Source organism: Akebia trifoliata, unplaced genomic scaffold (genome assembly GCF_017979445.1).
Source record: "Akebia trifoliata isolate Shusen 1 unplaced genomic scaffold, ASM1797944v1 Contig01217_ERROPOS466077+, whole genome shotgun sequence".
Lineage (NCBI taxonomy): Eukaryota > Viridiplantae > Streptophyta > Magnoliopsida > Ranunculales > Lardizabalaceae > Akebia > Akebia trifoliata.
The window spans coordinates 69,832-97,398 of record NW_028237603.1 but is presented as its reverse complement, the minus strand read 5'-3'; the positions used below and the strand labels follow the sequence as shown (position 1 = coordinate 97,398).

At 38.0% G+C, this 27,567-nt stretch overlaps 1 protein-coding gene across 4 annotated transcripts; it reads left to right on the top strand.

Annotated features, from left to right (window-relative positions):
* The first annotated feature begins 805 nt into the window (after positions 1-805).
* LOC147380614 (putative methyltransferase PMT25) lies at positions 806-6,669 on the top strand. 4 transcript variants are annotated; one of them, XR_015175225.1, is made up of 10 exons: positions 806-940; positions 1,188-1,288; positions 2,765-2,839; positions 2,929-3,010; positions 3,213-3,318; positions 4,535-5,399; positions 5,487-5,597; positions 5,692-5,804; positions 6,040-6,100; positions 6,411-6,669. XR_015175225.1 is itself a non-coding variant. In XM_086431456.1 (8 exons), the coding sequence occupies exons 6-8, from the start codon at positions 5,234-5,236 to the stop codon at positions 6,458-6,460; spliced, it is 327 nt and encodes a 108-aa protein (XP_086287582.1). In that variant the 5' UTR covers positions 806-940; positions 1,188-1,288; positions 2,765-2,839; positions 2,929-3,010; positions 3,213-3,318; positions 4,535-5,233; the 3' UTR covers positions 6,461-6,669. The 4 variants fall into 4 exon arrangements, 1 of the variants encoding a protein (XP_086287582.1); XR_015175224.1 differs by having other exon boundaries at positions 807-940; positions 5,971-6,100; XR_015175226.1 differs by lacking the exon at positions 6,040-6,100.
* The last annotated feature ends 20,898 nt before the right edge of the window (positions 6,670-27,567 follow it).

Below are 27,567 nucleotides of genomic sequence, written 5' to 3'. Positions count from 1 at the left end.
AATTGTTGAAGATGAAATCTAGGGTTTCCAATTTCACAAATTATATTAGTTTTTGATTTTTTATTTTCCCAATGTGTTTATTTTGCTTCATGAGAAAAATCTAAAAATAGATAAACATTTGATTATAGATCCCAATGATTTTTAGATTCTGAGTTTTGATATTGTTTAGGACTTTGGTTTCTTCCATTAATCTACTAAAAGATTGAAGTAGTTTGTTTCCAGTTTTCTTAATGAGATCGAGGAGAACTATCTATTTATAATTAGATTAAAATATCTCAACTTGATTACGATGATTTGTTTTTTTGAAGAGTAAGTATTGGGTTCTAGTTACCATTTTTACTTTTGTTTTTTAAGCTTTGTGGTTTGTTTTTGGTAACTATATTTCTTTGAAGAGTAAGGCAATTCAATGTGTTCTGGTTGGCTTGAAATAGCTCACTATGAAATTAGAAAAGTCTAAGGCCTGGGCACATGGACTAGATGTATGAAATTTTTATTGAAAAATTGAAATTCCATGATGTTAAGTTCAATATATTGGTTAATAGGTCTTGTAACCTTATTTGAAAATGAGGAGTGTGTGACTATTATGTCATTGTTTGGGTCTTGTGCTGATGAAATGACTATATTAATCATTCAGATGGATTATATGAACACCTCACATCTAAATTTTATTGGTGGAAGCAAAGCCTACGGAGGTTGTGATGCAGCAATTGAGATCTTCAAAGGTATTTGCAACTATTTCATTGAAACCAAAGGTGTAACGGTAATTGTAACTATTAAAATGGTTTAGTGTAGCCACATTTGAATAACATTATATTCAGAAACAGGATTTTGTAACTCAGCCATTGAAAGCATGGTGTGGATATTGAAAAGCTGACCACATCTCAAAAATCTCGAGTAAATCTTGTCAAGTCTATTGCAAATGGAGTTATGTTTGACAAAGGTATATTTTTCATCCTATTATTGTCTATCTCTCTGATTCTGTATTTTGTTTGTTAATTTTGGGTTTCTACTTATGGAGAGAGTGGAGAAAAATCTCTAGCTTGGATGCATATGTTCAACAATTAGTTGGCTACTTTTTTTGTTATAATGGCAATTCAATTTTCTATTTACGATGAGTTTTTGGTTGAACATATATCTTAAAAGTTCCAAGTACACTTTTTATAATTTTTTGTTCCTCATGTGACAAGGAATCGAACCTCCTTCAACCATTGGAATCGTTGCAATTCTCATGGGTTGCCCTGGAGTGGCAGTATGAGCCTGCGGCCTGGTGGGTCTTGAACCTACATAGGTAAGTTCTTTTTGTTTTTAGTGTCCGGTCTTTGACTCTAGTTTGCTTGGTCTTTCTGACTTTCATAATGGATTTGGTAAGGAAGTTTAATTAGTTAAGATTCTTTTAAGTCGTAGAAATCCTCAAAGATTGGTAGGTCTTGATGAGCTGTGATTGAAGAACATTTCAAGAAAATGTAGAAACTAGTCAGAGAGAACCTGGATTTTTGGCCTGTTATATGAGGTAGGTCTTGATGAAGATGGTTTCATTAATTTTTGTGCAATACACCCTGTTTACTGATTTCACTAGATCCAATTATTTTTTTTTACTGCACCGGTTTTCATTTCTTCTTCTCCTCTGAAGTAGTTCTTTGATTTGTGTTTCTACTCAAAAGGGACTATTTATGAGAGTGCTCAAAGAAGAAATTGAAGATTGGCTTACATTGGATGGCCATCAGCGTAGAGCTACTCTTTTTCATTTGTTTTGCAGCCCCTTTCATGGCATGCCTATATCTTTATTTGGTATTTTCATTGCATGATGTATTACAAAGAAAAAGTTGTGTCTGACAATATAATTTTTCTCTTAGTGAAATACCACGAAAATTGCAGTTGATCTGTTATTTCCATTGTGTTTTGAGTTATGTTGACATAATAAGCAACCAAAAGGTGCATAGTTGAAGTTATGCAACTCAAAGCTCTGTGATTGATTCAAATTGTTGAATTAGAAGAAGGTTCATTCTATGAGCCTATTAAAATGTGACTCTATTGTGGTAAGTAGAAACTGACTTAACATTGTTAAGAGAATTTGGGTTCTTATTGACCATGGCTTAAAAATATTTTTCAGATAACTATGTTGTGAACCTCGCAAAGTTTTTGGTTGAACTATATGTTGAACAAATCTTTGTTCCTTCATTCAATTATTTCTAAAGGCATATCTTTTATATATTCAATTGTGTTCATCTCTGCTCTCATTTTGGTCTCCTCTCACTCTTTAAGACCTTTCAACTCATACGTTCCTTCAACAAATGTTTAACACTAGTAAAAAAAAAAAAAGAGAAATCCATGCTATCAATGTGGGTATAAAAGTTTAGATCTCAAAGAGATTTTTCTAATCTTCAATTGCTTCCTTAGTCACTCTATACACATCTTCTCCAGCATGTGTTTTTTTGTTCAACTTTTTTTTGACAGACAAGTTTTGTTTCTAGGGCCTTTGCATATTGGTTGATATTCAGCAGTACAAAAAAGAAGATGCTTCTCAAAAACTATCATTATATCCATGTAAATTGACACTCTTGCATTTGTTTTCTACTTTTATGTCATGGATGCATGCACATATTTATGCAGGTCTAATGTATATGCTAATTTGGATGAATCTGTATGCTTTTGTTTGCATTATTGTGTGTTGTATTTAGTTAATCTAATTATCTAACCGAATAACAATTTAGTGAGATGAATTGGACTGACTGAACTTTTGCATTTATTTCTTTTGTCAATGCAGTTAAATATGAAGCTTGTCTTGAAAATGGAACTTTGGTTTCAAAATCTGAACGAGTGGAGTTCACAGTCAGAGATGGTTTGTTTTTAATACCCAATCTCTCGCCTAATACAAGTTCTCTAATTGTTTGTATAAACAATTCTAATTGAGAGTTTTGTTTCATCCAGGACATTTCTGCCCCGCACTGTCAAAAGCTGTAAAAACGATGAAAAGAGGGATAAAAAGTCATCCTAATGATGAAGCCACAATGTAGGTTTATTTTTCCATGGTTGGTTTGCTTAATTTGGTCGAGGATGGTAAGGAATATAAATATAAACTTTTTGTATTTTACCCATTTAGGAGAAAGAGCATGAATTGCCAACAGCAGGCATGCCAATTCACTGAACTACATAAGTGTTTTTAAATGAACGATTAATAAAAAATTCCCTTTAAAAATATGTGTGGATTGCAGCTTTATTCAGATGGGGTTGTGGCATTGCAGCAACGATCTCGCCTGCGGCCAAGCAATAGTAAGGTGAAGGTGAAGCTGCTCAATCCAGCATGTATGTCAACAGCAGGTATGTCAATTCACTTAACTATATAAGTAATCTCTAATGCATGAGGAATTGTCACTTTAATTCTTAGAAAGAACATAATTGCTCTAGATGGTTTGAGTGCGTACAATTACACAAATAAGAAATTTCACTATTTCAACTGCTTTATTGACAGAATTTGAGAAGTACTTATTAGAGTAGAATTTGAGAAGCAAATATAAACATGAAATCTCCTAGTTTTATGTGTTACTTTTAATGCTCTACTGGTCATTCTATTAACTTAATTTGTGAAAAGAGAAATGTGAGAACATTAGTTGCCATAGTTAGTCTGTTCTTCCTAAGTCCTAATTATAATATGATATTTAAACATTGATCAACATTGCTTGCAATTCTGGTGCTCTTCTACATTTTTTTCGTGCAAACATCTATAGTTATGTTAAGAAGATTGACTTAACTATTTGTGTTTGTTTTTCACACTTACAGAATTTCACATAAGGTGCAATTTATTCTTGGATTTGGTCAAATAAATGACAGTATCTGAAGTTTCATCTTTATCAATTTATTCAATGGTATGCTTGTACTTCTATTCTGGTTCAAAAGTTTTTTGAGATTATATTTTTCTTTTTGATAGTGTTAGATTCATTAAACCAAAGCAGAGAGAGAAATGAGGTCAAGGATACCTTAAATGCCAAATATCTTTACTTGCTTTACTTGCAACCTCCCACCCGAAGATAACACCCTAAAAAAGAGGTCCTTGAAGTCATTAAAAGAAATTGCACCATCAGAAAATGAGGCTTTGGGTTTAAGGGAATTTTGCACTTTTTCTCACATAGACCTCTTACTGTTTAATCTTATTATGAGTTATGACTAGCATCTCCAAACTTTGTATCTTCATCATTTGATATATATCTCATTTCATTCTACTTGTAGAACATACTATGGAATGATGATGTGAAGGAAAGGGAATTTTGCACTTTTTCTCACATAGACCTCTTACTGTTTAATCTTATTATGAGTTATGACTAGCATCTCCAAATTTTGTATCTTCATCATTTGATATATATCTCATTTCATTCTACTTGTAGAACATACTATGGAATGATGATGTGAAGGAAAGGGAATTTTGCACTTTTTCTCACATAGACCTCTTACTGTTTAATCTTATTATGAGTTATGACTAGCATCTCCAAACTTTGTATCTTCATCATTTGATATATATCTCATTTCATTCTACTTGTAGAACATACTATGGAATGATGATGTGAAGGAAAGAATGCAGCGGCAAATAGAACCATGGATTCGAAGGGAATTGCAGGCTATCCTTGAGGACTCAGATCCATCGGTTATTGTTCACCTAGCCACATCACTCTATACATTAAGCCTTGAAGAAAAGGTCAAGTCCCAATCAGAGCACCTTGTAGTTTTTACCATCATTTGGAACTTTGTTATTTATCTATAATGGTCACAATGTACTCTTAAAGTTGCCTATGAACCAATGACACTGCGTTACATAGTGTAGTGTTCGTGTTTCACGTCAAATTAAGGCTAAAAAGTAAATGAGATGATCAGATGATTTCTTATATGCCTTTAAATGGGCTAAAAAGTGGGCTTAGTTTAGGCTTTATTGTGTGCCTAGATTTGGCTATTCATTTGGTTAGGTTCCCATAGCCCATAGATGAAGTTCTCTCTCTATCTGTCATGCTCAATTTGATGCTCTAGCTTTTAGTCACCTCAAAACACCTCTAGATAATGCTGTGAATGGGCCAGGGTTTGGCCCAGTCGACCCATTGTGGACAGGATTTGCGTAGTGTTATTAAGCCTTATGGGCTGGGTTATCTAGGTTTCAACAATATAATAATTATAATTATTTGTAGTACTAGATGTTGGATGTGGTGTGGCCAGTTTTGGAGGATTTCTTTTTGATAAAGATGTGCTTACAATGTCATTTGCTCTCAAGGATGAACATGAAGCCCAAGTGCAGTTTGCACTTGAAAGGGGCATACCGGGTATATCAGCAGTGATGGGGACCAAGAGATTACCCTTCCCTGGTAGGGTGTTTGATGTTGTCCACTGTGCACGCTGTAGGGTGCCTTGGCACGTTGAAGGTATTTTCAATCTTACAATTGCAATTTGATTCTTTGTTTTAATAACATATTTTGTTATAGGAGCTCATTGTGATTTAAAATATACAGGTGGTAAACTTCTCTTAGAGCTGAACCGCGTGTTGCGACCTGGTGGTCACTTTGTGTGGTTAGCTACTCCAGTTTACAGGAAAGGCAAAGAGGATTCTATGATCTGGAAAGGTAGATACATCCTTACCTAGTCACTTTGTGTTTAAGAGAGGGATTTCTTTGGGTAAATATCTAACAATGTTTCTTCTCATGAAATCTATTGTAGAAATGGCCGAACTAACAAACATTGGAAACGGGTTGTTGGCAAGTCATATCTGAGTGGGATGGGAATCGACTGGTCTACAGTGAGGAATGTCATGGACATGAAATCTATGGAGGGTAAGCAAAATGAATTGTAGCTCTATCTAAATAGTCTAAGATTATCGTTATTGTCAGTGATTTTGCATATCTTATTGATCTTGTGTGCGCTTTAGGCTTCATTAGAAATCTCTTTATTTATCTCAACAACTATTTTGCATATCTTATTGATCTGTACAAAGTTCAGATCCAATGCTACGAGGATGCCAAACTAATGAAGTTATTCCCTGAAATTGTGAGATCTCTCTACGACCAGGATGTGCTTGCAAAAGATACCATTCTCCTCTGGTTCCGTAAAGGAACAAACCCAAGGGAAGGTATGCAAGTTGGCTATTAAAATAGTACAAAATCTGTGTTTATCTAAAATCAGCTTAAACGTATCAACTTTAGGTAATTTTGAGTCTACCATTGTGTTCGAGAATTTCACTTTCTATGTACCCCCTCCCCACCGATGTAATAGTAATCTAATTAACCCGGTTGCCTATCATGCTTCCTGTTCTCGTTTTTTTTTTTTTTTTTTCCTTCTTTTAGTATGTAGTTATAGTTCTTTAGTTCTTCCCCTTTAAATGGTTTTTACTTATCGATGGATGCATATAGGGAAAATGATTAATGAAATGCTGCATGCAGGAGGATGTGCTGGAAAGGGCGAAAAAGGCCAAGGAAAAAGCGGCACGTGAAGCATAAGAGTTCATTCCCCAATCTACAACGATAACAACACCGACCTCCACCAAAGATGTTGCCGATCCAATAATTTCAATATCATTTGGTCTTATTTAGTTTAATTATTGTCAATTATTTGTAGCTTCGACAGAATTTTCGATCTTAACAAAGAGGTTTACATGTATATTAATTTTGGGTTATTTAATTTAATTTGGAGCTTGTTTTATGATTTTTCTTTTATTTTCTTTTTATGATTTTTTTTTTTTTTATATATTATTTCGTTCATTGTGATTTGTGAATTAGAGGACCGTGCTATTGTTTGTTATACCTCCAAATTTGACGGTCATACTCTATGGATTTTTTTTTGTTTTTTTGTAAGTCCATTCTCCAATAATTTGATAGTCCAGGGCCGTCAAAAAAAAAAAATTCTACAAGAGAATATTTGACGGGCATATTTGACGGGAGGGTCCGTCAAATTTCTCAAAATTTGACGGGCTAAGACCGTCAAATATGGGCCTTTTTCACATAGTGCACTCACCAAAATCGAGGTGGATTGGAACCTTCTTCGAACGGCAATTACATGCTAGGACGCCAATCTCCATATATTCCGTTTTGGATCAGTTACCTTATGCCTAACCCATGAGGATTTTATGGAATCATGGGGATAGGAACCTTAGGTGTTATGATCTGACCATCACTCCAAGATGGCTACATTTTGGAAATGGTAAATAATCTCAATATTTTGGAAAATCGAGTAAAATCCTTCATCAATAATGGAAAGATCCAAATGGAAGAGATGATGCAATCATATCTTCATTCCAAGGGGTTACAACCAGCACCTTGGCGAGTCGTTCGTGACTTTCTATTATGCTTGGGGTCGCTCTCAGAATTTTTTCTAATTTCAAGAAGTGATGGCTGGACCGTGCCAGATTATTTCATTGACTTTGCAAGTCAGCTCTAAAAGGGGGCCAACCTAGTTCCCATGGTTTTGGCCAAGATCTTCGTAAGGCTGTCTTCATTAAGTTGAGACGAGAGAGAAGGATTCAGAGGAAGCCCCTATTTGTTGTATGTGTGGCTCCGTGATCACCTTAATGTAATGGGTCTCTATTCGACACCACATTACAATCTTGGAAACTTCTTGAAAAGAGATCTTTTAGTTCGTCATGGTTCGATCAGGTCATGGAGACATTGGTTTTACTTACGAACTATGTGCAATATCAGTTGGGATTGCCCATAGTGGGAAGATAAGGTCTACCTGGCCTGGTCTCAGAAGGGTACAATTATGTCTGTTTGATGGGAATCACAGAGACATCTTTTTACATACATAGTTTACTTCCAATGCCGGTTGGGCTTCCTTCAAATGTCTCTTCTGAGCCTTGTATTTGTCGGTTTCTCACCCTCGAAACACTAAATACAAAGATAACAAGCCAACATTGCAAAAGCATGGGACAAGCGAATCGTTGTGTTACTTGAGAAACCAGAAGCTAAGAAGCAAAAATGCTAAAATGTTTTAAATCAAAAAAATTATCTTGTAACAGGCTAAGTTTTCAATAAATTGCTTTATTTAAATTTTATCTTTTGACTATGATATTGTTCATGCTGAGTAAAAAAAAAAAAAAACTCTTGCTAGGAGCAGTTTGAATTGTATCAGAAAGTGATTGTGTATTGACAATCATTTTTTGATGTTTATTGCGGACCATTAATCTAAGAAACTTTAAATGCCAAGCTTGATACAACATTGCTCCCAAAAATTCAGACTCTCCCAAAAATCTCGAGTCTCGTTGGGTTTTTCAATTTGGACGTTGGGTCTGTCGGTCTAAATGTTTTAATGAAGTACCATATCTGGCTTCAAGCAACAGAAAAAGGGACATTGAGTCAGCTATTACAGAAATTAATAATGTTTTAGCTTTATTCGAAGCCCAGATCAATGAGATAAAAGAACATAAAGCTTCCCTTCATATTCGAGGTCCTCCACCACCACCTCCTGAAGATCATACTCTGAATGAGCATCAACATCAGGAAGAAAGCCCAGAACTTGCCAACAAGATTAATCAAATGGAAGCCATTTTGAAGAATATGAAAGGAACTGATAATGTCACATTGCAATTAGAAGCTATGAGCCTCTTCCCTGAAGCTCGCCTTCCTTAAGGGTTTGTAATGCCTGAAATGGAGAAATTTAATAGGATAGGTTGTCCACTTACTCATATCAAGATTTATATCAACAATATGCATCTTCTGGGGTTGAACGATGCACAAATGGCACAACTTTTCCAAAAGACTCTATCCAGACCAGCTTTACAATGGTTAATGTCACTAGATTTAACCTACATTCATTCTTGGGCAGATATGTCGAAAGAATTCCTCTGACAGTATGGTTACAACACTGAGATAGAGTTGACTAGGTGAGACTTAGAGACTACCAAGCAATAGGGCAATGAGAGCTTTAGCGAGTTTGTCGCTCGTTGGAGGACCAAGGCAGCATAAATGTGGGAATGCCCACCTGAGAAAGAGCAAATAAAGATCATACTCAAGAATCTTACCCCTAGTTACATCCAACATCTTGTACCCCAATACCTTCGACTTTCAAATCCCTACTAGAGGATGGAAGCCAACTTTGAAGATGCCTTCTCCTCTGGCCTTCTCAATAACCCGTTAAATTCCAAATCCAAGTGGCCTTTCAATCACACCAAGCCAAACACCAACTCTATCCACATAGCCAATACTTCTATTGTCTCTGCTCATCCTCTGTCCAATCCTCCCTCAATCAAAACCCAGGCGGGTATTCCCTCTGTGACCAAGACTACCACCGAATCCCCTTCCCCCCACTTATAATGCCGACCAATTTTGTGAATTCCACCAATCACCTAACCACCTCACTGATAGATGCATCATTCTCCGCCACATTATCCAAGATCTCATTGACCAGAAAAAGGTCATTGTCCCAAACCCCGCACCCCTTAATGTCACCACAAACCTTTTGCCAACATATCAAAATCATCCATCTTAGACCCTAAACATGGTGTCTACAACCCCCTTAGGGATTGACCCAACTAGCTTCATACTCCTTGTCACCTCTAAAACAACTTATCCTTCTCCTTCAGCCACAACTTTTGAGGTCAAAGCGTTATCATCTATTGATGATCCGTATGAATTGTCATTCTTTCCTACCTAACTAGAAGGGTTCGATGACTTCAGTTTCGAGCTCACACCGAATTATCAAAATGATCCATTTACTCTTGAATCAGAAATTAAGCTTTTCCCTTTATCATGTGACAAGGTCCGACATGTAACTAGGGGATGGAGATTCTTCAAACCTCACAAGCTTAGTGTTGAAAATCCGACTTCTTTGGATAGAGGAGAAAAACTTGATATGATCTAAGAGGTAATTGAAGTAGATGATGCAATCATCCATCAATTGAAGAAAGCTCAGGCCAGTACATCTGTGTGAGGTTTACTTATGGAATCTACCTCTCACTGTGAAGCTGTTTTGAAAGCTCTAAACAATGCACAAGTTTAAATTAAGACATCTCCAGAATAATTGGCTACTATAGTAAGGGCAACCTACTTTGAGAACATCCAATCTTTTCCTAACAAATATTTAACAAAAGAAGGAGCATATCATAATAAGCCATTACATTTGATAGTTGATTGCAATGGGATGAGAGTTCCCTTGGTTCTTATTGATAATGGTAATGCTCTGAATGTTTGCCTATTGAAGACTCCTATTTGTCTAATATTTGAAGTAGAAGATTTCACCCCAACTAGCCAAGGAGTTAGAGCATATGATAACACCAAATGAAATGTCCTCGGTGTTTTGAACCTTCACATTTCTATAGAAATAACAGATTTTTCGATAGAATTTTAGATTCTAGATATACCATCCTCTTTCAACATGTTACTGGGTAGGCCTTGGCTTCACCAAATCAAGACAGTTTCATCTACCCTACATCAAAATTTTTTTTTATCAAGGATGGTTTGGTAGTAACTCTTCATGGTGATGCCGAGATAATTGTGCCTCTGAAGAACCCGTCATCCAATGGTAGTGCTTTGTTGTTAGAAATTCAGCCAGAGGACCCAGACCATATGCTTTGTGGGTTTGAGTTTGAGAAAGTTTTCCACCTCTATTGGACTGATCCATTTCTAAAGCGTTTACCTAATCAAGGATATTTACAACTACAATGTGATGGCCATTTTCAAGGACATGCATTATTTTCCCTGGGATGGGTTTGGGTCGTCGTCAACAAAAAATTAGGGTCCCTCCAGCATTTCCAGTGATTTCTGTTACTTTTGGTCTTGGGTATAAACCTATTGAGGAGGACTAGGCTTTGTATTGGAAAGCCAATTAAGAAAGGGCAGAAGCAAAGAAAAAAGGTTTCATCTTAGAGACCATAGCTATGAAGCCCTATCGAAAAACTTTGAATGGGTACTTTGTGAATGTTGGAGAAAGTTTTCCTTATTGAGGATTCCCAGAATCTTTTGGGATCACATCTTAGGTATCCGCTTGCCAAAATTTGAGATCTTCTTCAACATGAGTCTGTCAATTTCTAAAGATCAAGAAGACCCAGAAGAGGGGGAGCCGCTCCTAGATTAACCAGCAGAGGTTGAGTCTTTTGGCATGGAAGAAATGTTCACCAAAGTTCCTAATGATGTCCTAACCATAGCAGTCATGTCTGTTGAGTCACCAATTGTTAGTCCTCAACTCCTCATCAAGCCAGTTGTGGGTAGTCTGTCCAACTTTGTTGTTTATGTTCCTTTGTTTTTTGGTGAGTCCACCAGTCCGACAGAGTCTTGTGATTTCCATTGGAGCTTTTAATGAAATAATATAGACTTTTGATTACCTAGTGCGCAATAACCAATTAGATCAAATTTTAGACAAAACTCCCCCTAAAATAATCAAACTAGTTGAACAAGAAGATGAAAAAAGGGTTCAACCTAAAATGGAAGAACCCAAATTAATAAATATTGGTACAGAAGCTAATCCACAAGAAATAAGAATCGGAACCACTTTGACACCCAAAGATCGTAAATAAATGATAAATCTCCTAAAGAGGTTCAAAGTTGTTTTTGCCTGGTCTTATGAATGTATGCTTGGTGTCAGTCCTAATAACGTTCAACATCGTATCCGTCTATACCCGGATGCTCGACTAGTCAAGTAGAAGCTATGTCATATGAAATCAGAGTGGACGTTGAAAATTAAGGAAGAAGTGTCAAAACAGATCAGTGTAGGTTTTCCATTAGTTGCCAAGTACCCTGAATGGATTGCAAATGTGGTACAGGTACCAAAGAAAGATGAGAAGGTTCGAATGTGTGTAGACTTCAGATATTTGAACAAATCAAGCCTAGAAGATAGCTTCCCTCTTCCCCATATCGATGTTGTAGACACCCCAATTTGAATGGGCCCTCACTCGAAAAGGCCCAAAAATAGTAATTTTCCAATGAACTTGGCCAATGGACCTCGAAGGCCCGAAGCATTAAAATCTGACATTTTGATCAAATCGAAGCCCCTAAACCTCCCAACGGGTTAGTAGGCCCACCAAAAGGACTAGGCATGCTCCCATCTACCCCGCTCGATTCAAAATATTGATTTTTCGACAAAATTGGCCAACGGGCTTCAAAAGTCCAAATTACTAAAAAGTGATGTTTTGATCGAACCGAGGCCCCTAAGACCTCCCAATGGTCTAAGGGACCCACCAAAGGGGTTTAACTTATCCTACAGTTGTCCAAACCTCAACGATCCGCCTTTGTATCCAAGAATACCCGAATGCTCGATAAAATTCTCCAACAGGCTTAAAAGGTTTGATTTGCCAACACGTGACATTTTTAATCAAATCAATGATTGCAAAAATCTCAAAAAAATTAATAAATTAAAAAAATGTAGAACTTAGGATGCCTACCCCTCCTCCACTTTCACCGCTCCGCCTCCGAATTCGCAAACACCCTAAGCCCATCAAAACCCAAAAACCTTAACCCTTTCCTATATTAATTTCTCACCTTAACCCTAACCTAAAATCCATCCCATATCACCTAAATCCTAAAATGAACCTACCCTCAAAAATCTAACCCAAAACAAACCCCATCAAAGTCAAAATAACCAACAACCCTCCTAAAACCCAAGCCCAATACACTAAAAGTCCACAAACCACTATTCATATCCAATCCACCTCTAATCTACAACCCATAACCCATCAACCACTACTCACATCAATCAATCACCTTTTTAATATCAAAAGATGACACATGTCATCATCCTCTCCCACCTCCCTCATCTAATCACCTACCCCCCATCACCTTTCTCTCACAATTCATCTACCTACATCACTTCTCTCCAAAATCACCTCAACCCATACCCTACCCTAACCTAACCTATCCCCATTCTCTAACACCATTAACCACCTATATCACAACCCATATCTCCTATACCTCAACCCATCATTTTCCCTTAAAACACTCCAACAAAATCACCTCAACCCATACCTCCCACCATCATCACCAAACTAACCCATACCCTTCCCTCTAATTAAACAACTACCATCACCAATCAACACACCCCATCACCTCACTCTCTCATCATATTTTCCACATGTCTTCATCCCCTTAATTCTCCCAAAAACCAACCTACCAACCCCTTACATAACCCATTCTCCTAAATCTAAACACCTCACCTCTTCAACCAATCTAACATTCATTCTCCAAACAACTCCCTTACGCCCCCATTCCCCCATCAACCATCACTCATCTCACCCTACCAAATACTCTACCCAAATGGATTATGGTAAGATCCAAACCATTTGGGTCAAAATACAACCCATTTCCATTCATTACACAATTACCCTCCCTTTAACTCCAAATTTCATATCCTCCATCCCTAAAACCAATGTCATTATCTATTTTCCCAACCCTTCACCCCATTATACCCTTCAAACCATCCTCGAACATCTATAAATATCCCCTTCCTCTCTTTCCAAAAAGGATTACCAATTCTCACCAAGACTTACCAACTCTTTTGTACTAACTCTACACCAAGTCTTACAAAAAAAATCTATCTTCTCTACTCATCTCTTCTACTCTCATACTAACCTTCTAAAAAAAGGGGACATAAACTCTCATATTCCATTAAAGGACCCAAGAAGACATTGAAGAAGAAGAAGAAAAGAAAGGGAAGAAAAAGAGAAGCATCAAGGTGGGTTCAAAGTATAGCTCCCCCCCTTTCTTCTTCTCTACCCTTTCCATTCCCCTCTCCTACTACCCCCCTTTTTCTATTTATTTTTGTTTTAGAATGCCTCTAGGATGTGAAGCCACCCTCCCTTATCTCCGGTAATTGGATCCAAATTCAATCGAAAGTATAAAGGTTGTAATCCTTTTTCAAAACCAAATCGATTTTAATCCTTAAAAGGTTTTGAGGCAATTGGTATGAGGTTCATTCTCAACTCATGAGAATGGACCCTCAACCTTAGCCAATATTTTTTTTTCTTCCATGTAATCCTCAAGGCAAAGGTTTATAAGGATCATTTCCATCAATGGAATGATCCTATGATTGAGCTGAAAGTAAATCCCTACTTAGGGTACAAATGCACAACACGTCGCACTTCATTTTTTTCATTTTTTTAATCGAAACGACCTAGTTGAGTTTAGCCGCTTACCTCGATTTCAAGATTTGATCGGTACCTTATCCATTGTGAGTCACTAAATGCCAAAATGTCATTTTTTTGAAAAATGTACATTAGGTGACCATTCACACCCACTTACAATATGAATGGTTGCTACTCCAAACCTTAGTAGATGTGGTCATCGTAATCGAAAATCACGTATCTACAACTGACGACTCCACTGGGGAACTTGGTTCATCCCTCGTTACAACTCGGTCACTTTTAAAAAAAAATAGATTTTTATTTACTAACATTGTTTGTTTGTTAGTTGTCTCCTATGCTTTCATTTTTTTTATATGCACATTGTAATATTTATTTACTTTTGTTGCTTTTATTACATGTTTGTAAGGGGGTCGATGAAAAGAAATGAAAAAAAAAAACAAATCTTGTTGCACGTGTACTTGCGAGCATAGCCCACTTCACAAGCCACCCTACCCTCAATATACTTAGCCCCGATGCTTAGTAGTTCTACGGCTTGAGATCGTTATTTCAAGTGTCGGGGATGAACACATCAAATTCGATCACCAACCAATGACATGTGTACTCCGGTATGCATCGAGATTTGAAGATCAGGTAGTCGTGAAACCACCTACTAGCCGCATGCATGTGCCCGATTAGACAATGCTAAGACACGAGTTTTCAATCTTATATCGACCTCCCAAAGCAATGTAATATGTGGTTATTGTAGTCAGGCCTCGAAGCCCAAGTTGTAAGCCCAAAAGAGGCAATTAGATCGTAGGTTTATTTTGTTCTCTTTCCATCTCTTCTTAGGTAAAAGGGGAGGAATGTATGTTGCATTATGTTCCAAAACAAACAAACAAACAAAAAACAGTGAATGAGTGACCAAAACAACAACAAAGTGAGGCACATCGAAAGTAGTGGACCAAAGAACCGTTCTGTGAAGTTCCAGAAATTGGAATTCTTTCTGGTCCTTGTCCATGACATGAATAGACAAAAATGTGCCTCATCCGTGTTTTGAGAATGGTTGAAGCAGTAAATGCCTCATCCGTGTTTTGAGAACGGTTGAAGCAGTGTATGCCTCATTCGTGTTTTGAGCACGGTTGAAACAGTGAATGTCTCATCCGTGCCCAAAACATAGATCTCGGAACGATAATTGCATCCGTGCCATTAATACGGATCAGTAAGAAACTGAGAACGGGACTCTCACTTGTTGTTTACACATCAATGCCACTTTTCAAAAAAAAAAAGACAAATGTGTCCCCAACTTTTGGAAAATTGGGTAAAAATGGGTATTCTAAAAAAGGATTTAAAAAAAAAACAATAAACAATAAAAAAAACAAAAACAATAAAAACAAAACAAAACAAAAAACGTGCATGAAATCTCTCTAAATCAAACCAATCTTGTACCCCACCCATACCCGCTTTGATCCGGGTCCACGACCCCCATCCACTACAACTGGGTTCACGACCCAGATTCATTTTCAACTGGATTTACGACCCAGATCCACTACAACTGGGTCCACGACCTAGATCCATTACAACTGGGTCCACGACCAAGATCCATTTTCAACTGGGTTTACGACCCAGATCCGTTTCAATTAGGTTTACGACCCAGATCTGTCTACAACTGGGTCCACGACCCAGATCCATCTACAATTGGGCCCACGATCCAGATCCACTACAATTGGGTTTACGACCCAGATCCGTTTCAACTGGATCCATGACCCAGATCCATCTTCAACTGGGTCCACGACCTAGATCTGTCTCAACTAGGTCCATGACCCAGGTCCATCTAAACTGCGTGCACGACCCAGATCCATCTCAACCCGGCCGACGACCCAGATTCATTACAACCGGGTCCACGACCCAGATCTGTTTCAACCGGGCCCACAAATCCACTACAAATCAAGTCCACGATCCATATCGAACCAAGTCCATGAGCCATATATGATCTAACAAGGGTGACAATTGATCAACCAACTCAAATTAATTCGATATTTTTTAACAAAAAAAAAGTGCCAATTGTAGTTCCTGATCAAAGTCGGTGCCTAAAAAGATCTTGCCCTATTGATATGAGGGGGATAGACTACGTCTATTCAAGGAAATGAGGTGATTTAAGAGTGCCATTGTATACCGCCTCTTCCCTGGAGATCTGACTGGCCGGCATTGATTTCATAGAATTGGATTGCGGGCTAACAAAAAAAGTGTCTTTTCAACTCGACTTGTTTCCAACAATCTACTTTTTCAAAATATTGTACCGACTCCGTGTCGATGGCAGCTCCGTGCTGAGGAAACTACATTTTCAAAATATTTTACCGACTCTGTATCGATCCCGGCTCCGTGTTGATGAAATTACTTTTTCAAAATATTTTTTCGACTCCGTATCGATGCCAGCTCTATGCTGATGAAATTACTTTTTCAAAATATTTTCCCGACTCCGTGTTGATGCCAGCTCCGTGCTAATGAAATAACCTTTTCAAAAATATTTTACCGATTCTGTGTCAATGCCAGCTCCGTGCTGATGCCAACTCCGTGCTGATGCTGACTTCATGTCCATGCCAGCTCCTTGCTGAGATAATTCCATTTTCAAAAATATTTTATCGACTCTGTGTCGATGCCAGCCCCGTGCTGACGTAATTACGTTTTCAAAATATTTTACTGACTCCAGGTCAATGCCAGCTCCGTGCTGATGCCAACTCCGTGTTGATACCGACTCCGTGTCGATACCGGCTCCGCGTCGAGAAATTACTTTTTTGTTGAAACTCATAATAAACAATTTTACCTGACCTAATAAAACATCATGCATCTTCATTTATGTAAATAAGATGATAACTCTTGGTCTTCTGTACCCACAGGTGGCCAAACAAAAAAAATATAAGTAGCCAAAGGTACCTCCATATTTTCTCAGATCGTCTACCGTCACCATGAGTTCTTCTGAACCGGCACAACCCACAACGGTTGAAACATCAAGTATCGATCCACAAATTACAACACTACTGAAAATAATCGAGAGGCAAGAAAAGATAGTAAGTACTGTGTTAGCCAACGCCAGCATCATACAAACTCAAACAATGCAGCACCATGTATTTGGATCTAATTAGGATCTACCCGAGCAACCTCCGTAGGGACCACAAACCACCATGCCTCCTGCATTCCACATAATCGACCACCCCCTGTGGTCATTCCTGATGACGAATGTGAGTACAGGGCCACGAAGGCCAAAAACGCAACAAATGAAAAATTGGCTCAGCAAATCGAGTCTCTACAGGAAGAGATGAGAAGAATGAAGGGCCTCAACACGATGAGTGGAACTCGGTTCAAGGAGCTCTATTTCTATCCCAATGCTCAATTACCGGCCAAGTTCAAGTGTCTAGAGTTTGAAAAGTATAATGGAGTGGAATGCCCACTGTCACACTTGAAATTATACTGTGGATCTATGTGCCAATATGACAAGGATGAAAGATTGCTAGTGCAGTTGTTTCAAAGGAGTTTAATAGGGCCAGCACTCAAATGGTTTTCTGGATTGGACCACACACTCAATAAAAACTGACAGGACCTAGCTGAGATGTTCTGACAAAATTATCGGTTTAATACAGATGTTGGTCTAGATCGGAATGACATGGCTAAGGTGGCAAGAAAGCAACGAGAAACGGTGAAGGAGTATGCACAGAGGTAGCGAGAATCAGCCTCACAAGTAAAGCCTGCGATGACCGAGCAAGAGATGAACACCACGTTTATCTCACAACTAGGACACACTTTCTATACTCATCTGGTGGGGCACACCACAGGCACATTCTTGAATTTGGTACAAGTAGCAGATCGGGTCGAGGACGGGATCCGAATCGGTCTGATACTTGATTTCACAAGTTTAGGGGTAACAACAGGAATCCCTTCTTAGAGAAAACCAGTGCCTACGGGAAAGAAGAGGGAAGAACCACAAGTCAACAACGTACAACCCAACCGACCCCTCTTTATCCCTTTAATAGTACCAAGACCACAAGCCCCATCAACCTCATGGGCACTGAAAGCGCCCTCGATCCGCGGGGTACGCGGATCCACTTTTGACCCTTGAGGTTTGGGAGTCGCCACCTAGTTGTTAAGGTCTAGGAACCAAACTGACTCTAAAAAAGGTAAACTAATCTACGAAAGAGAAAAATAGTCCGGGGATCACGTTACGGGGTTGGAAGGTGTTAGGCACCAACCCCGCCCGGCCAAAGTCGGTCTCTACTAACTTCCCAAATAAATCACATTGCTAAAAACCTAGATAAAAATAAAAATAAAAAAATTTATACCTTTCCGATAACAAGGATTTTGCTCCCTCAGATCTGACAAAAATAGCTCCTTGTACCGTACTTCCTTGCTTCGTTCTGTCTCCGAATTTGATTTCGGATCTCCGAGATCAAGGTATCTCCTTATTTTTGGATCTGAACTCTTCAAGTTTGTTACGGATTTTAGGATGTTTTTGGAAGGCTTTTAGGTGTTTTCTAGGCTAAAATTGAAGGAGGGATGTTAGGTAAAGAGTTGGGGCTCCAAAACTAGGGTTTATGGGGGGCTAGGGGAGCTTCTAGACCTACTTCTCTTAGGGTTTATGATTTGATACGAAAATAGGGTGTGAGCACCTCTATTTATAGATGTTTTTAGGGGTTGATTTGGATAGAGTTAGTATTTAATTAGAGTTGTGTTTTAGTTAGACTTATTTTAGGTAGAATTGTGTTTTAATTAGAATTATTTTAGGTAGAATTGTTTTTAAGTTAGAACTCTATTAGATAGAGTTTATTATTTAATTAGAGTTCTATTATGACTTTTGGTCTTATTTGATTGACTTTTAATATTTTGACTTTAGTCTTATTGATTGACTTTTAATATCTTGACTTCAGTCTTGCTTAATTGACTTTAATTTTGACTTCAGTCTCACTTGATTGACTTTAATACCTTGACTTCAGTCTTGCTGATTTACTTTTAATTTTTGGAGAACCCCCCTCTAAAATATCTTTTATTCTTTGGACCCCCAAATGGAAGGGTCCTTAAAGAAATATCCCACGAACCCTCAACAATTTTACTTGAAAGTCCGATTGATCAATTTTTTAGTTTCAATTTTTAAATTAATTTCATTAATGTTTCACTTTAATTATTTAATTATTTATTTATTAATTTCGAAAATTTTAATTATGAAAATTGTGAAATTACCGTTTTGCCCCCGGAGAGGACTTTTCACGTTTTAAGTCGGTTTTTAATGTTCTAGGATGTTTTAGAATCGATTTTTCGTAAGAAATTCAATGGAAATATTATTTTGTGTTATTTATGAAATTTTTTGTGTGAAATGGTCGTGAACTTTATGAGGGGCATTTTCATAATTTTGTTAAATTCTGTTAAAATTGGTGAAATGATTTATTTGGTTCCGATTTGTTATTTTATGTGTTTGAGAGAGTTTTCCTAAGTGTAACGTAGGCTCTAAGGTGGTTTTGAGGTTAGGGGTATTTTGGTAATTTGGTCAATTTTTAGTGATTTTATTGTGAAGTTTTTTTTTGGTCTGCAAGATGATGATTTCTATGTTTTTGGAGTTGTATTTTCCTAACGTAGCGTGGTTTCTAAGGTTTTGTCAGTTTGAGATACCTCATCCGGATTTCTGAAACACATCTGGTAACAAAATAAAGCAATGGAATACACATCCATCATTGGGAATCATTACGATCGGGTTGACGAGTTGATTAATCAGGCGAGTGCAAAAATGGGATGTCTACAGATGCCCCTCTTTGGCAGAGTGTTGAAGCAAACTAGATAGCAAATCTATTTTGGTAGATAGTGCGATATCTGAATGCCAAAGCTAGTGATAGTTCATTTTGCAGCCTGATTTAGCAATTCGTCGAGGTGTTCGGATCCTTGAGTGTAAACTCTCACCGAATTAAAAGGTTGTCAGGTCCTTGAGCGCAAACTCTCACTGACAGTGTCAGATCCTTGAATTTTAAAGAATTCTCCCTGACTAAAAAGTGCAAATGTGCAAGTGTGTGCACTGTGTGAAATTGAGTAAAATCTGAGAATAATTGAGCATAGACTGAGCATAAACTGGGCATAAATGAGTAAAATTCCGAGAAAATCCTTGGCGATAACTGAGCAAAATTCAAGATAACCCTTGGCGGCAACTGAGCAAAATCCAAGATAACCCTTGGCTGAACTGAGCAAAATCCAAGATAACCCTTGGCGGCATCTGAGCAAAATTCAAAATCCAAGATAACCCTTGGCAGCAGCTGAGCAAAATCCAAGATAACCCTTGGCGGAAACTGAGCAAAATCCAAGTTAACCCTTGGCGGCAACTGAGCAAAATCCAAAATAATCCTTGGCGGAAACTGAGCAAAATCCAAGATAACCCTTGGCGGAATCTGAGCAAAATCCAAGATCACCCTTGGCGGCAACTGAGCAAAATCCAAGATAACCCTTGGCGGCAACTAAGCAAAATCCAAGTTAACCCTTGGCAGTAATTGAGCAAACTGGCAGAGGAATGGAGGAATTTTTGAAAAGAATGATTGAATTTGGAGAAGATTAATTGGAATGAATCGGAGAATGAATAAATCTGGAAGATAATGAATCTGGAAGAGAAATGATCGATTCCAAAAATGATTCGATCTGGGAAAGAATTTGGAGAACGAAAGAATGCCATATCTCCTATGTGAGATCCAAAATGCTTTTGTTTGAACCTCAAGGATTTATCAAAAACTTTTATGAATTTAAAACCTGAGTTTGTATTTCTTTTGAACCTCAAGGATTTTTCGAAAAGCTGTTATCAAGAGGGTAACCTTAAATTTGGGGTTCCTATTATTTTTTTAGGATTAACATTGCTTGAAGACAAAATGCCCCTAGTTTGACAATGTACGTGGCATTGAAGATAATTGAACACATCATGCAAAAATTTTAAAAAAATGCCCCTAGTATAAGGGGGAAAAGAAAGAAAATGCCCCTTGTATGAAAGTTTGAAATATTTGATTAGCACAAGCGCAATAAAGATTCAACTTTTAATTTTGATTAATTCTATTAAAGATTTTGAGTCAGGCTCAAGATAACAAAATATTTCCTTTTGGGACTCATCATAGAATTCACCCTTTTCTCCATTGGTTCACTTGGGGAAGTAAACATTTTCAGATCGATCGTAGACAAGATACTTGTGGCTTCTGAGTCTATGCCTGGTTTAAACTAAGTATTGAACCTTGATTACTCGGACTTCTGATGTTTCAACTCGGACCGCTCTCAGCTTGGGATTTTCTTCTATTTTTTTTTATTGCTCTAACTTTTGCCTAGATCGCCTTTTCAGGTTTTCAATCTAGCGAGCTTGCTCTAGCTTTTGCCTAGATCGCCTTTTCAGGTTTTTGATCTAGCGAGCTCTTTTCTTTTTTTCTTTGCTCTGATTGTTGCCAAAGTTGTCCTTTCAGATTTTCAACCTTGAGAGCTTGCCTTAATTTTTACCTAAGTCACCCTTTTCGGGTTTTCAACTTAGTAGGCTTCATCATTTTTTATCATTTTCTTCTCCTCTGAACTTCTGGAGTTGCTGTCTGATCATGCTTTGCTATCTTCCTTGACTTCTCGCACGGTACTTAGGAGGACTTTCATGGGTAAGCTTAGGACTGGGTATAAAAAGAAAAGGATTTTGAGGCTCAAAAACCCAAATGCCCCTTGTGTGACATTTCCTTTTAAATTATTTTCTTTTTTCTTGAATTTTCTTTCCCACTTTGACAATTTTTTTCTTTTGAATTATTTCTTCTTAGATTTTTTCTTTGTCGGGGAATCTATATATATATATATTTATTTTGATGTGGTCGGGCCTGAAGTAACTTCTCAGGTTGCCTATGTACCCTAGAATTTTGGGATCAGACCAAAACGTAGTTCGAATTTTCCCTCCCCTAGGTTAGGTGATCGGGCTGAGAAAGAAAAAGGCATAATTTTTCTTTTTGAAAAGGCTGCAAAGGGGTTGAGAAAGGATATGTTGAACAGGGTAACTGGGTAATATGAGGATTGATTCAGTCAAAGATGGCCTCCTTAAATGTAGTACCATTTGATTTGGTCAAGGTTGGTTGGTTCTGGTAATTCGATTCCATCATGATCTTGAAGTCTGACAGCTTTTCCTGGTAATATTTCCTTGACGATGAACGGACCTCCCCAATTTGGTTTGAACTTCCTCCTGGGATCAAAAATAGGTGCCCTGTTTGATTTGAGTACTAAATCCCCGACTTATAAATGACGGGCCTTGATTTTCTTGTCAAACGCACGGGCGACTCTTCTTTGATAAACTTGCACGTGATACAATGCTCTTAGTCATTTTTCCTCGATCAAATTCAACTCTTCATACCGTTGGCGAACCCAATCTGCTTCTGACAACTGACTTTCTAACAGAACCCTGAGAGACGAAATCTCCATTTCAACTGGCAAGATTGCTTCCATGCCATACACTAAGGAGTAGGGAGTAGCTCCACTAGAGGATCGAATTGAAGTTCGATATGTCCATAGCGTGAATGATAATTTTTCTGACCAATCCCAGTGTGATTAACACATTTTCTTGATGATTATCTTGAAACTCTTGCAAGCTGCTTCAACTGCTCCATTAATCTGAGAGCGGTAGGGTGATGATTTGCGATGCCAGATTTTGAACTTTGTACACAGAATAATGACTTATGCTTTGAAGTACAACCCATTATCAGAGATCAGTTCAAAAGGTATCCCCATATCGACTGATAATATGTGATTTGCAACTCAAGATGTAGTGAGGATATCACTGATACATTTTATAACATGTTCTTTGATTCCATCGATATAGACGAGTATTTATTTCATGTTGAACAACACCCAAGCTTGTACCTAGCATACCCTCATGTGATCACACGAACAAGTCTTTTGAAATTTCTGAGAAAATTCATTATCCCCTTGTGTTCCTCTAGAGATAAGATGGTTTCTATTTGAATCTCTTTAGGAATTTATTTCTGTTCCGAGGTCAATGACCCTTACTTTCTTGAGCCCGACTCTTATCTTCTTGCTTAGGAGAAAAATCTATCCTTGAAGCCAAATTGGTAGTTAATTCATTAATGCACTCGAAGTATTCAAAATTTTCCTTTATCCAATCAAATTCAGAAGGGGCGATAGACACCTCTATAGACTCGATGAACTAACTTAACTCAATAGGAAAGAGTAGACTCAATCTAAGGAAGACATGACCTTACTGGAAAAAAAGACTCAAGCTAACTCAAACGACTCATGAAAACTCAAGACAAGTACCCACACAAGTTTGATTAGGACTGAGGACTGAGATATTACTTACAACCGGTAGGATTGAAGCACTATGATCTTCCAAGAACAACTGGATGATGTTGAGAAATTTTGAGGTCATTTCTGACTGTTGTTTTGGTACTGACGTTTGTTCTAACTGATCGGACTTACAACCCTAGTTAGATGATAGACGATTGAGCTGAAGCATAATGATAACCTTTAAACCTCTTTGATGGCGAATTTAACCAATTTTAGTGTCACCCCCTTGATAACATTTTAAATGAACCCTGAGATTTTATCGAATTCTGTGCACCAATCCATTAAATAATTCATCAATTCAATAATTATTCAGAAGGAAAATAATTTTATTGCACTCTTGAAAATTATTGAAAAATAATGTTTTTATTGAATAATTTTCTCAAATCTGATTATTTTTTTGCAATCATTTTCTTTTTAGAAAAAAAAATATTCTGGTAATTTTCCAAGGTCCATGCAAAAAATGGATTTTTGCTAAAAAATATATTTCAAAATTTTTCATACAAAAATAGATCTTTTGTAAATCATTTTTCCTTCTTTTTTATTTCTTTTGAAAAATATTTTTCCCGAAAATTATTTTACTTTTGTAAATCATTTTCTTTCTTTGAAAATGGGTTGAAACCCGAATTTAGCAAAGAATTTGATTTTCATTTTGATTTAAATGACTCGGCCCATAATGATTGTTAAATCGAGATGGACTGGGTCATTACGAATTATTACCAAAAATGGATTCTTTATTGGGTCGGTGCACTCATTTTAATTTTCAAAATAAAATTTTTTATCCTTGAGGACAACCATACATTCTTGATCTCATCATTCACATACATCCATTTCATCATTCACATACATTCATCAATCAACAGGCTCCATTCAATAAACAACCCGGGAACACCCACTATAAGTTCGAGTCGTGGCCTACTAGGAAGGTTTCTAGACTCTAAGCTTACTACGTGCAATGCATTTTTATCTGGACACCCTTGCCCAAACACACCTATATATCTTTCGATACGTGGTGACTTGGTTTGATATACCGTATAGGTGATAATCTAAAACCTCAACTCACTTCTCTGAAGCCAAAAACAGCCAGTTTGATCTCCAGTTGAGAGGTAGCGCATAATGCTGAGCAAGGGCCCACTTAAATACCTCTCGTCTAGAATAGACGTAGTCTATCCCCCTCGTACAGTAGGGTACAGCAGGGCAAGATCTTACTTAGGCACCAGTTTTGACCAAGAAGTGCAGTTGATATACGTAGATTATCTTTTATACCTACGGGTACGAGTCAAGAGTTGTAGATTTCATAAATGGTTTAGCATCCCACGAGGGGACCGACCACGTACTAGTACTACGTTGGCGATCAGGACATGTGACTGTGTGGCTCACAATAGGTCAAAGGCTCAGGTCACTCCAGCCTGGGTGCATTAATATACCTCTCAGAATCACCTGATCAGACGGTATTGATGCCCCAGTTTGATATACCCTAAGGTACGTGACTGGAGTTGTGATTTTCATGAATGACGTCGCATCTCCGAAGAGACCGGGCCACGCACTAGTGCCACGTTGGCTATATAGGACGTGTAAGTGTGCAAAATAGTAAACGTGCACGTGGTGTGTGCAAAACAGGGTGGGGTGTGCCCGAGGCCTTTTTTAAACAAATGGACCCATGGGCCAGATCAGATCATCATTGGGCCACAAATATAATGAATACAAACATTCGAAGATTACAGAGATCAAAATCATAACATGCAAATTATAAGAAATTAAAATCAATCAATCGAATCGAACCCAATTAACTAATTAGAATCACACAATTAACATGTTAGATTTAATGGTTCAAGCAATGGAGATATCCAAAGGATACTATCATATCAATCAGGTATCAAAAGAAAACCATGCACCCTATTCAAATATGAATTCATCAAGTTAACTCGTATCATAGCATTCAACATCATAGAACATGAAAAAATATCACATGAAGTGTCATCGTTAAATATCAATGGAATGTATGAGAACAAGTAATAAGTTGAGGTTAGGGGTATTTTGGTAATTTGGTCAATTTTTAGTGATTTTATCGTGAAGTTTCTTTTTGGTTTGCAAGATGATGATTTCTATGTTTTTGGAGTTATATTTTCCTAACGTAGCGTGGTTTCTAAGGTTTTGTCAGTTTGAGATACCTCATCCGGATTTCTGAAACACATCTGGTAACAAAATAAAGCAATGGAATACACATCCATCATTGGGAATCATTGCGATCGGGTTGACGAGTTGATTAATCAGGCGAGTGCAAAAATGGGGTGTCTACAAGCACCAGCATCACCAGCTTTGAATCCTGTACCTCAAAACCAATTCAAGGCAAATCCTCCACCAGCCGCACAGTAACCACCATTATATGGACAGAACCAGCAGGCACGACCCAACAGGGTAAATAGGGTGTTTACCAGGTTACCTGTGACACTATCGGAATTACTAGCAATCTTGCTCAGGGGTAAATATCTTACAAAACATCTACCAAATCCTGAAGCAGTCAAAGGATTAAGATACAATCCCAATTTGTTCTGCGAATTTCATATGGGTGCACCAGGGCACTTTACAGATCAATGCTGGCAACTCAAACATCAAGTACAGAATTTGATCGATAAGAAGGCTCTCATCCTAGATGGACCTGCCAACCCGCCCCAACAACAGAACATCAATCAAAACCCCTTACCTACTCACAATAGAGAGGGGAATGGGCACAGGGTAAATGTCGTTTGCGGAGAACTCAACTTCAATCCATCAGATTTGATAGCGCCTATTGGGACAAACATCAGGGTCCACTTCACAAAGGAATCAAAGACATCAACGGTTAACACAGTCAACTACTACACAACAAATCCATCTCAAAATTCACAATTGCCTCTGAGATTGGCCGACCACACCATCCATCCCACTTATCAAAATACGGCTAACCGACCACCTTTAGTTATACCTTACGGATCATCAAACCATCAAAATTTGACCCGACCTCCCCTTGTTATATCCTATACACTACGAAATTCTCAAGGATCAACCCGACCCCCTCTTCATATACAATACACCTCATCTTCACGTCCACCACTCATCATTCCATACACTCCATCAACTTCTCACGTAACTCTTCCTACCACCACTACATCCAAATCATCACCACCACCCCTCATTCTCAATGTAAAACCTGATCCACCTCCCATAACCATACGCTCACCTAAACCATTCCCCTATAGTTCCAACCAGGTAGTTCCTTGGAGTTACGAGACCACCATCACCACAACCACAGGGGCTGAGATCATGAAGAAAGTAATGGTGACTAATATCGGTCATATGACAAGGGTAGGGAGATGTCAAAAATTATCAAAAAGGGGATAAGCATCAGAGAAGAAATAAAAAAGACCGCAAAAGAAATGACAGAGGAAGAAAAAAGGAAAACAAAGGGAAAAGGTAAGTTGTATAAAGATGATAAGGCGAAAGAGAAGGCAAAAGTGACAGACAGAGAAGCTGCAGACTTCATTAAGCTTATTCGCAAGAGTAAGCATAATATTGTAGGCCAGTTGAACAAACAACTAGCTCAGATCAGCATTCTGGGTTTGTTCCAAAAGTCAGAGGAGCACCAAGAAGTACTGCTGAAAATTTTGACAAAATCGCATGTACCGACAACTACTTCGCCCGCACAACTAGAACAAACGATTGGTCAAATAATGGCTCCCAATCCCATCATCTTTACAGAAAGCTAATTCGTGCCAGAGAGACGGGGGCACGTGGAACCGTTAAACATCATAGTCATGTGCAGAGGCATGATGGTTGCCAGGGTGCTGATTGATAATGGCTCAACGCTTAATGTCTGTCCTCTCAAAACCTTTTGAAAACTCAATGTTGACTGGTCACATGTGAAGTCCAACAACAAGGTTGTCCGAGGCTTTGACAGTTCAAGAAGGGACTCTTTGGGAGAGGTGGATTTATCGATCACAATAAGCCCATGTACATTCGAAGTAATGTTTGAGGTCATGGAGATACTGACAACCTTCAACTTACTACTGGGCAGGCCATGGATCTACATAGCAGGAGCTGTACCTTCATCTTTGCACCAAAAAGTCAAATTCATCATGGGGCAGAGGATGATATCAGTATTGGCAGAGAATCTTTTTCCAATTGGGAGAGCTCTGGATGTGCCGTTTATTGACATTGAAATGACGAAGGACAAAGTGCTATACCATTCCCATCAA